General features: G+C 40.9%; 2 protein-coding genes across 2 annotated transcripts; both read left to right on the top strand.

Annotated features, from left to right (window-relative positions):
* Positions 1 to 235: 235 nt before the first annotated feature.
* LOC124292382 (helicase-like transcription factor) lies at positions 236 to 2,095 on the top strand (the record flags this gene model as incomplete). Its single annotated transcript, XM_046729466.1, has 3 exons — positions 236 to 416; positions 943 to 1,023; positions 1,644 to 2,095. Coding segments are annotated over 3 exons (415 nt in total), but the record flags the coding sequence as incomplete, so codon positions are not given.
* A 4,275-nt stretch (positions 2,096 to 6,370) lies between these two features.
* On the top strand, positions 6,371 to 7,504 carry LOC124292373 (serine/threonine-protein phosphatase 6 regulatory ankyrin repeat subunit A-like). The gene has a single exon (XM_046729460.1). It carries the CDS (start codon positions 6,371 to 6,373, stop codon positions 7,502 to 7,504), a length of 1,134 nt encoding a protein of 377 aa, XP_046585416.1.
* Positions 7,505 to 12,110: the final 4,606 nt, after the last annotated feature.

The following is a 12,110-nucleotide window of genomic DNA, read 5'->3' as shown; positions in this document are numbered from 1 at the left end:
TTTTGCAGACACCGGTCATTTCTTTGCGGCATCTTGTATGTGACCCAAAAAATAAAAAGTAGTAAATATTTTAAAAAAATTTCATTCTTCTTTAGCGCGGTGGACATTGCCACATTAGTGGCAAACACTTGCTTTGCCTGGTCCGATTAACGAACAGATTTGTCTCTTGTGGTGCTTAGATATCACATATAGACTATTAGAAAATGCTATTGATTGTTCTTAATTTCACCTGCAGGGAGCTCAAGTTCAAATTCGTGAGACTGGATGGTAAAATGTCTGCCTACTGCAGCGCATGGAAGCTGTCAAGAAGTTCTCTGATCCCGAGCCTGGGTCGCCCACCATCTTCCTCATCTCCCTCCGTGGGAGGCGGGGGCCTCAACCTGACTGCTGCGTCCAGGGTGTTTCTCATGGAGCCGGTGGGTAGCCAGACTTCAGCCAGTTCTCAATTTTAGACCACGTATAGACAAGGAGAAGAGCAATCAGATGGTTTGGAGTAGTTGAACCAACAGGCTAAGCATAACTGATAGAACTGTTTTAGTCACACAATGATGTTCAATCTAAAGGAAAAATCAAATATAAACGTAACACACTCATGACATCGATCCTTACATCATATCCCAAATAATGTATCTGTAATATACAAAGGCCATATGGTTTTCATCAATGTTATGTCTGCAAATAGTAGGTAATCTCAAGTAAGGAAACTTGCTTGAGAGTACTCAATTCTTGTTTTACATCTTCTTTCAATATAATATCAGCAGCCGTGGGGTACCCTTAATGGTTGATTTCCCTCATGGGTACAATGCTGAAGCCTATTTCTGGTGACCCCCGCCGTGATATTGCTGAAAGCGGCGTAAAACCATACTCACTCACTCACTCACTCTGTCTGTGTAATAGCTAACAATGTCTACTGTGTAATGTAACCAAACGTGTGATTTCCAGCACTGGAACCCGGCCACGGAGGAACAGTGTTTCGACAGATGCCACCGCCTGGGCCAAACCAAAGATGTCATCATCACAAAGGTTGGTCACGTGTTCCCTTCTCGGAGCATTCCATTTAGGGTCTTGAGGAATGCTCATGCATTGGCAACCATTGCATATGTAGAAAAAGCCAAACCAGTCTGGGTCTTTCTAGATAGTTTTATTTCAAAACGCCATTGATGTTTAACATCTTTCTGTAACTATACTTAATATTATAGCACCATACTTTGCGTCGTTGGTGCGATGGGGTAGGTAGCACAGTGGTTAAAGCAATTGTCACGCTGAAGACTCAGGTTCAATTCCTCACATGGGTACAATGTGTGAAGTCCATTTCGGGTGTTCCCCGCCGTGATAGAGCTGGAATATTGCTAAAAGCGTCATAAAACTTGACTCTCTCACGTTGAGTCGTTAATGGAAGTTCAAGCTACAACCTCTATTTACGTCGTCTGTATTTACTTACTCTGTACATAGTGATCATATCAAATAATTAAAAAAAGTGAGATTGCAGTCTGGCTTTTAATGTATGTATGTTAATGAATCAGAGACTATTAACACAATTACTTATATACTTGGGTAAACCATCTCGATTCGTGATAGTAAATATCTAATAATACTCTTTATGTGATGATCTTATAAGGCGTGCTGTGTATTTGCTGTTTCAGTTCATATCTGAGGACACGATTGAGGATCGTATGCTGGACCTCCAGGAGAAAAAGAGAATGCTGATGCAGCAATCTTTCAAGAAGAAACGGACGGCCACTGAGAGGAACGAACAGAGGACACGTGATATCAGAAACTTGATGAACATCTTGTGATTCACAAAATAATGGACACACTGCTGTCTGTTGAAAGACCCGTACACCTTTTGGTTGTACTCTGAATGGGAATCTTATGACGTATGTGTTACATTAACACGTATAGGGATATTTAACCACGCCCTGTGGTGAACAGAGTTCACTAACATTCCCTAGAGGCCCCTGGTGACTTCATGGACATAACCTTCTGAAAGAGAAAGCATGGCGTATGAAAGATTCGTTATTTTGGAAAACACCGGCATAAAATATAACCGATCGAGGCCACAGGCCGTCGTGTCTTTGCGAGTATTAAAGATTTTATAAACAAATATAACAATTTGAGATGACCCCCGACTTGAATTGCTTCACAGTACAATACATCAAGTACAATACATCATGACAAATGCTTCACAGTGCAATAGATCATGACACAAATGCTTCACAGTACAATACATCATGACAAGATGTATTGTACTGTGAAGCATTTCAAGTCGGGGGTTATCTTAAAACCAATATTTTTTAAGTCATTAATCCTCGCAATGAGACGAGGGCCTGTGATCGGGGCCTATGTTCATGAAACTTACGAAATTCATATCCACATACGAACATCCTCATACTGCATCCACATGACTCAAACATCCTCATACTGCATCCACATGACTCAAACATCCTCATACTGCATCCACATGACTCAAACATCCTCATACTGCATCCACATAACTCAAACATCCTCATACTGCATCCACATGACTCAAACATCCTCATACTGCATCCACATGACTCAAACATCCTCATACTGCATCCACATGACTCAAACATCCTCATACTGCATCCACATGAACTCAAACATCCTCATACTGCATCCACATGACTCAAACATCCTCATACTGCATCCACATGACTCAAACATCCTCATACTGCATCCACATGACTCAAACATCCTCATACTGCATCCACATGAAACAACCATCAAACCAACATTCCACAAACATAACATCAATTTCAAACCTATGTGATCTATATAAATCATCATAACGTCACGTAAACCCTGTAGGGATGGTTGGGTTGCCCAGTGGTTAAAGTGTTCGCTCGTCACGCCGAAGGTTCGATTCCCACATGGGTACAGTGTGTGAAGCCCATTTCCGGTGTCCTCCGCCATGATGTTGCTGGAATATTGCTAAAAGCGGTGTAAAACTAAACTCGGCCACTCATCCACCCTGTCCTCATGTTGACGCTGGTTGTTGGTGCTGAAGTCGTTCGTGTATGCCCCTCGTTCGTCTCTTCCTCCCGGTGGAATCTATTTTTGGAGTTGATAAAGACCACTGTCCTCGACTTTCTACATATCTGATACATATATCAATCATCGGGTTATGCGTGTGTGCGTGTGTGCGTGTGTGCGTGAAATATATATATATGGACTCCTACACGACATGGATCCAGTTCTCCAAGAATACGACCACAACAGTACTTCAAGATACACATGCAGAAGTTTGTACCGTCCTGTTTTCCTATTTCTGTGTATTATATTTTACACTTTTTAAAAAGACTTATAGTAAAAATTAACTATTTACAGATACTACATGGATAATGATTAAATTGTTATTTTGTCACATGTTTTTACAGAGATATGCCCAAGTGACAAAAATAAAACATTACATTTTATTGCAGTGTTGATGATCATCACCATCAAAATCTTTATTACGTATGAGGTGACGTGAGGTGAGGTGCGGTGAGGTGAAATTGGGTTTAACGTCGCGCTTGAGAATATTTCGCTCATATGACGACGTGCATGCGTGTGTATGTGCGGCTGCTTGTACTAGCCCAGACTTAAGCTGGTTTTATAGTGCTAGCTCATGATCACTGAGATACCATGCCGCAGTGAAGCATGAATACCCACTTAGACACAGTATACTGACTCCGAGCCTTGTTGTACCCATTATTGCCGAGCGCCAGGCAGGGACCAACAAGTACCATATTTTAACGTCTTTTGGTATGACGCGGTCGGGGATCGAACCCGCGACCTTCCGCTCTCCGGGCGGACGCTCTAACCACTACACCACGGAGGCGGTCTATTACGTATGAAGGCCACAGGCCCATATATATATCAATATACATATTCCTAACAGATATGAAGGCGTGAACGAAATAAAAGGGACAATTTCTCAAAATTCATAGCATTTACCTGTCTACCAGCATAGATGACCTTACACCCCCTAGTAGAATATATTAGTAACATATATTTGCATAGCTGCACTGGAATTTAAAAAAATATTTTACCTATTCTCTATCTTTCTAACTTCTTTCTGGCAAAGAATCCTTAACTGCCCATTTCAAAAGATTTCAGCTGTGGTTAATAAGGATCAGTCTGTTCGCTTACGTTTAAAACTCTCTAGGTTGAACTCTTCAAGTTTCAAAAGCTCAGTAGTACTTATCAATTATGCTCAGTCAGCTACAATAACACCAATGTTTGGGCCTAGAGTGAGCGAGGTTAGTTTTACGCCGCATTCAGCAATATTCCAGCTATATGGCGGCGTTCTGTAAATAATCGAGTCTGGACCAGACAATCCAGTGATCAACAGCATGAGCATCAATCTACGCAATTGGGACAACCAAGTCGGCGAGCCTGACCACCCGATGCCGTTAGTCGCCTCTTACAAGCATGAATTACTGAAGATCAATTCTAACCCGGATTTTCACGAGTCGAGAACGAATCTATGTAATGAACAAAGTATGTCGATAGTAAAATCCTAGCTGCAATCTGACCAGCCCTGATAACAAAGGTTATCAGATGAACCAGGAAGCGGAGCACTTGTAGTGTCGTTGGTATTTTATTGCTGCGTGTTTGTCACACCAAGGTAGGCCATGTTTAAAGTTAGAAACATTCACAAAGTTTATTCCCAGTTTATTCTGTTGACCCGGTTTGGGTGTAAACAAGTGACAAGGGGCTATCAGTGATTTGCTAAATGTGATATGTGATTATTTGTGTCACATCCTGGTCTGTCGGTGCTCAAAGTCCTGAGTTTATCGGGTACACGTGCACTCACGGGAACTAAATGCAGCTGTCTCGAGTGTTTTGGGTGCATTTAAACCACCATGCCTAATCGATTGTGTAAAGCTTTGGTGATAACATATCACGACACTAGCGATTTATCTATACATTCATGTAACTTCATTTGCATATTTATTTCTGAGCATATGCAGGTGGGTTATTAAGTTGTTTCAGGTAGCATTCCACAAAAGTATAGCTTTATGGACTTAAGAAGATCCGGGTTAAAAGTAGTCTTCAGCAACCCATGTTTGACGTGGCACCTGCAGGGATCGGGTGGTCAGGCTGATCATGCTGTTAATCACTGGAATAGATTATGGAGTGCGGCGTTAAAACAAGAAACAAACAAATATATACAGCTTTATGCGCCACACAAACAGTGGTTTGGCATGTGTCCATCCGATCCCCAGTCTGTTATAATGATACTAATCACCATTCTGAGGATACCAATCACCAATCACAAAAGGGGAAGTTGAGGGTAGGGGTCATCATCAGCCGGCCGTTTCTGGTGGTGGGATATTTCCAGTCAAAAGTTTTACTAAGGGACTATAAAATGTGTAAGTTGCAGAATGCATTAAAACTGTTCCTGCAATATGAAAATGTCCATATCTATCAAATAGTAAATTGCTTTCTGATGGAAAGCACAAATGAAACATTTTTATACTAATCTCTGTCCCATCGTCGAAAATTCCGTTTCATTGAAGTATTCATGTCTTTTATTTCCTCTCACTATGTGAGTAAACGATTTAAATGTATTATTTTAGAATAGTCGGTTATCGGTTATTCCTACTTTCTGTCTGTCTACCTACTAAAACATTAGACTGATCCCATGAAACTGCACACCTCACTTTCACCAATAACAAACATGTTGATTTTGTTGTCGCGGAATACTGCAACTTAAATTACCAGTCCAAGTTGTTTGACTTCATACCTCGTAATTCTCCTATAATAGACTTTATATCATTATGGACATACATCCTAAAATTTGCTGAACAAATTTTAAAAATGGACTAAACATAGTCTAATGTTCAAAGAATGCCATACCTGATGATTCGGTCCCTCTTTTCTAAAGAGAGCAATGTGATCATATATATGTATTTGTAAAAAATAGATCTGGCTAAACCGTTTACGTCCCCACCCAAATTAGAATTTTTAAAAAATTTCTTTTAGGGGTGATCTGACAGCAAATAAAACTATTTTTGTGTGTATATTTTAAATAACGATACGTCCATGCCATGCAGATGGGCCCTTTAAAATACAATAAATCGATTTTTCTTGTTGGTTTATATTTTTGTCATATTCGAACTCAATTTCTATTGGACACGTTTACAAGATAAACTCCGGTGCACTTGCATGACATGAGTTATGTCCCTTAAACACAACTTCCTTAGCGATCAATATGGCGTCCATTTGTTTACTCGAAGCATTTAGTTCTGACAGGTGAAACGAGTCGAATACTTCATGATGACATAACCGTCTGTCTTTAGTGTTGAACTTTCTACGCTCCCAGTCAAGTATCATTCTCCGTGACATCGTGGCCGTAACCGAAATGTTCTGTGAGAGTTGTGTCTACGAGATCAAGAAGTTGCTGAAGCGTGGCGACTTCGATGGAGTCATGCGTCTTCTTCGGTGTGAGGGTGAGAGACGCCATTCAAGTCAATGTATTTACCAAGGGGTGACGGATCCAGCACCGAAAATGTCACCTGTAGGGATGGCTGTTAGCGCCGGGAACATGGAGGTTGTCAGAGCGCTCATATCGTCCGGTTTTGATCCTAATGAATGTTGTTCTGTAGACAACTTTCTCAAGAGACCTGTCCATGTTGCTATCTGTGCTGAGCGAGTGGATATTGTGAAATCTCTTGTACATGACTATGGTGTGAAGTTGAACGACGAGGGGGAAGGTTCGGCGTTATTCTGGGCTATCGTCAGCGGTTCATTGGAGCTGGTTGCCTATCTGTATGACAGGACAGATGATCCATCGCTCGAACAGGCAATATTCACTGCTGTAGAATTCAACAAACCGTCCATCTGTTCGTACATCCTGTCTCGTGGTGTAGACTTGGAGTTGAGATGTCCGAAAGACCTCACACCGCTTGCCTATGCAATATCTCTGGGCAACACTGACATTGTTAAAATCCTTATTAACGCTGGGTCTGAAGTCGAAGGGGTATTTCCCAGAGGCAATAGTATGATACATCTAGGGGTAATGTCCGGTCAACTCGATATAGTGAAATATCTGTGCCGAATGGGTGTGGATGTTAACAAACAAAATAAATATAGCAACACTCCGTTGCACCTGGCCGCTTTGTGTGGTTTGTACGACATCGCCTACTACCTCGTTGTCGACATGAACGCGTGTCTGACTAAGGTGGAAGTTGACAGAAAGACCCCGTTTGCTACATCGTTATCGCTGAGACATACAGATATAGCTCACCTCATTTTAGCTGCTGGGTACTTTCCGACACAGGAAGAATTTTCATCAGTACTGGATGACAAAGACTTGAGCAAGAGTCTCAAAGTAGTCGTGACGAATCCCAGATCTCTGAAAGAATGTGCTGTCTTTGCGGTGAAGCGTCATTTTGGACGTGATCTATTCGATAAATGGGACCAGCTGACGCTCCCACGACCCGTGAAGGCTTTTTTTAAACTTTCACACATATCACAGCCCAGAGATGTGCATTAATAATATTGTGAAGCGATTCAAGAGTTGTTGGTTCTTTTTGATATATTGTTCTCGGAGTTTAGCGAAACACATTAACACTGGCCCCGGCAAACGAAAAACCATATATTCAGAGCGAATGATCGAGTTATTCAGAGATTCGAACTCAAGATCTCATGTGGCGCTTTAGTAAACAGGTCCATCCTCGCAAGTATAGTGACAATGTACCTGGATCGAACTTGTTCTGTCAGTTTTCGCTTAATACGCTTACGAACATTGTACTTATCAATTGCAGCAGCTGATCTTTCCATTTTTTGGTATGAAGACACCCAGACTCAGTGCATCTCACGGGACCGAAAATACTGAAATTGCACTGACAGCATGCACCTGTTGCCATTGTTCACAAAATCCGTTGTTGAATTGGATCATAGCTGGAGTTTCACCAGACGGACTGGACATGCATTATGCTAGTTTCAAGCCAAGCTGAACGCAAGTCGACCGCCTAGCTACGTGCAACTCACCCACAATTGACTGTTGCTTTAAGCGCATGGATTTTGACTTAATCTGTAACTGAAAACATAACCCAAGCTGGTTCTCTTATGAGCAGCGGCTTCGTTTTTCACTCAATGCCCATCAGATCTATAAAAAATAAGATAGTCATATCCAAACACCTGTTCAAGTATTCAGCACTTCTGAATACCGGAAAGCTAACCAGAACCAGGTTTCTTGTTCAGTTTATGTCCAATCAATTCTATGATAATCTATCTCCAAGCAACTGTTAAGTAATTCAGTACTTTTGAATAATGCAACACTAACCAACCCCGGTTTAGTTATTCAGACTGGGAACAACATATTTAAGATACGGTATCTTCAATTTCATTTTTCGTTTTCGTTATTTGTTCTCGAATAACGAAATCATGCAAGCAGCGGATTTGTTCAAACGATGTATGTTAACAGCCACAGTAAGTCATTCAATGGATCATTTAAATGTTATATAGTACAGGAGATCAGGGAGTTTAACATGTACTCAGCTACTCACTGGATACCGAATCTCCCCTATCTCCGCCAACATGAAATAGGATAGATGCTAAGGACAAACGTTATGGATGAACAACTTCTATACATGTATTCAGGAGATACGACGTTTCGATACAGATTTTTGTATCGTTGTCAAGAATCTGCATGGAAACGTCGCATCTCCCGAATAAATAACTTGTTCATCCATAAAGTTTGTCCTTATCGGATTCAGCAGCTTCTAAATATGCCACTCAAAGAAGGATAGATGCTAAGTTGACGACTTGTGCAATATTCAAAAACGGTCGGGCGTCTTCCTACATCTGCTTCCTAATTTTCACAGCTGATCAAGACCTAAATTTCCAACATCTGTAGCTAGCTAAAATTATCAGTTTTAACACGAGGTGTTCAACATTAAGTAAAGATTTAAATTGTGAATAATATTTACATTTAGATGAAGAGTCAAGTGAGGTGCGCCAGATTGAAGGAAGCAATCATAAAATCACTGCTTGAAGATCGATATAAATGTTTACTGTAGCCAATTTCTTGCGAGATCCATACAACCCAAACCCATAGTGAAAAATGATTAGTCTTATGTGTGATGCCCAGGTAGATGTATTATATCATCACCAAGAGATTTGAGCATTTGGTAGGCTTGATAAGGAAAGCTATGGTGTTGAAGCTGCATCAGTCTGCACCAGTACATTGCTGATCTAGTTATATAGCTGTGAGAGTCTGCCAGTCTCCATGCACAGTGCTATTGTTGGTATACTTGCTGACTTTGAGAAAAGTCTTACAGTTTCAATTTGTTTGCAATAAGTGGTTCCTCAAATCTCAGATCCATAACACAGAATAGGTGTAATCATGGAGTCAAATATCTTAAAAGTACGGAAGCCTATTAGGACCATGTCATTTTTTTTCACATCCCTATTAACTGGAAATTTCTACATAGTATCTGGAAATTTACACTTACTAATTGGAAATTTCCACATAGTAACTGGAAATTTCTACTTAATAACTGGACATTTCTACTTTATAACTGGAAAATTCCACTTAATAACTGGAAAATTACACTTAGTATGTGGAAATTTCCACTTAGGTTTCTTGCAATTTCCACTAAGTAACTGGAAATTTCAACTTAAATGGTATAAATAGAGCCAACAGCAGTATTGGAACAACTATATAAAGATCAAAATATGGAGATGTGCGTTAAGATCATTCAGACGTACGTATGCTTAGGGTTGAGCAATAAAGACATTCTTTATTTTCTGGCTCATGATCACAAGATTTTGATAAGTGAACGCACACTGAAAAGAAAACTTGCAAAAATGAAACTCTTTCGAAGAAAAGGAAAATCAAAAGTGGTTGATGTCGCTCTCTTCATCCTGTCTGAATGTGAAACCTCTGGTAAGTTACATGGCTATCGATGGATGCATCAAAGGTGTCGGGAAAATGGTTTGACTGTTGACAAAGAAACTGTAAGAACATTGCTTGGTATCGTTGACCCTCAGGGTGTGAAATGTCGCAGTAAATGAAGACTGGAGCGCCGAAAGTACTTTTCATTGGGACCTAATACTGTTTGGCATATCGATGGGTACGACAAATTGAAGCCATACGGAATTTGCATTCATGGTTGCATAGATGGATTTTCACGTAACATCATATGGCTACATGCATGGAACACGAATAACAATCCAAAGCTGGTAGCAAGTTATTTCGTCGAAGCTGTATCAACATATCAAGGATGCCCAGAGAGAGTACGCTCTGATGCTGGCACAGAAAATGCAACTGTTGAGCAGATACAGTACTTTCTGAGGAACGATCACTTGGACTGAGTTACATGTATGGGTCAAGTACAACAAACCAAAGAATAGAATCATGGTGGGGCATATTGAGAAAGCATTGCATTCAGTACTTGATGGATCTTTTCACTCACCTCAAACATGATGGATACTTTACAGGAGACCTCGTGGAAACCTGATGCAGTTTTGTTTCTTAGAAGCAATTGAGGTAAGTTCATTTACACGTTTATTTTCACCACGTTAATGGTTTTATGACACTATATATGTTTTATCTTAATTGTACTACTTTGGTTCAGGTTATTTATAACTAACCAATAACTGATTATCTTATTGCTTCAGAATGAAATTCAAGAAGAGGCTCGTACTTGGAACTTCCATCACATTCGTGCAAGTAAGAACAATCCAGGTCCGCATGGGAAACCGGCTGTAATGGCTGCTATGCCTGCTTTATATGGTGTTGTCGATTGTTTAAAGCAAGTAACTCCGGATGCAATTGAAGTTTGCAAACAGGAGACTACTCCTAGGGGTGCGGTCTGTAGTGATGCCACTGTATTCGAATTATGCAAAATCATTATGGATGAAATGCAGTGGGAAGTCCCAGAGAAGAAGGACGACCTGTGTGATCTCTATATTGCACTGAGGACAGAAATGAAGAGGCAGCTTGCCTAGCTTACTGTATTACAAACAGTGTTGTAATGCCTGGGAAATACACATTGCAATTACAAATACTGCAATGATGCATTCACTTCTCACAGTGAGTGGTATGAATGGACCTTATATGAGGTTTTTATGTCTGCATACAAAGCTATACTTTATGGTGGTATGGTAATTTGAATTGTACGATTTCTGAACATTGTATTAAAACAATACCATGCCAGTGTCAGTGTTTATATCATTCTAAGGATCACAGCGTCATAATGGATGCAGTGCAATGACCTAGGTAGCAAGAGTTTCCAGGTTCGAATCCATCCCCGTTTTCATTCTCACTAATCTCCAGCATATATGTTTTGATAAATTTCCATTAGAGCCCAGGGCCCCGTTCCTCAAAGCGATCGTAGCGCTAAGATGATCGTAACTCCCATACTTTAACATACACTTACGACTGTCGTAGCACTACGACCGCTTTGAGGAACGGGGCCCTGGACGCATCCACCACTCTCAGTGTAGACAGCTGGCCCACGTTTCACAAAAGCCTCCTCAATTTAGGAGGTCATAGCCCATACGACCTTGTTTACGACCTCCTTTACGACCGTTTCACAAAGACGTCATATCCATGTCGTACGACGCGGTCCTAAATCCATGTCGTACATTGTATATGAGGTACTTTGTTGCATAGCAACGCATAAAGCGAAACCGAACGGGCACCTGATTATCTTGTTATTCCCAAAGTATTTCAAAATAGAAATACAGTTTGAATAACAATGCAAATGTTATGTTTTTAATTCTGAAACCTGTGACGGAGATGGGTAACCCTTATCCATCTGTCCTGTCTTGGCGTTGTTACACGTGGACGTCCAGAACGTGGCCGATCGATGACGTCATTTGTGTTCTGGTAGCGTCTCACCAGTGCAGAAATGGTGTTCCGGTGGCAGTGAAAATGTGCAGCCACTTGTCCTTGAGACATTCCCCTACGGACCATCCCAATGGCCTCATGACGTTGTGCAGACGTTAGCCTTGGCATGCTATGCGTTTCAATAGCCGTTTAATTTTTTGTACGATCGCAAGGGCAGGGGTTTAGCTTTCCAAAGTGACAGTATTGTGTGGCATTCATTTGCTCTGTTTCTCTTTCCCGGAATGCACGTGCAACAACGTAT

The sequence above is a fragment of the Haliotis rubra genome, unplaced genomic scaffold (genome assembly GCF_003918875.1).
Source record: "Haliotis rubra isolate DU_JTF1 unplaced genomic scaffold, ASM391887v1 Scf1136, whole genome shotgun sequence".
In the NCBI taxonomy this organism is placed as follows: Eukaryota; Metazoa; Mollusca; class Gastropoda; order Lepetellida; family Haliotidae; genus Haliotis; species Haliotis rubra.
Note: the sequence above shows the minus strand (reverse complement) of the source record. Positions and strands in the feature narration are given on the sequence as shown.

Coding starts and splice junctions, on each gene's coding strand:
- LOC124292373 (XM_046729460.1), top strand. CDS start 6,371: ATGTTCTGTGAGAGTTGTGTCTACGAGATCAAGAAGTTGCTGAAGCGT.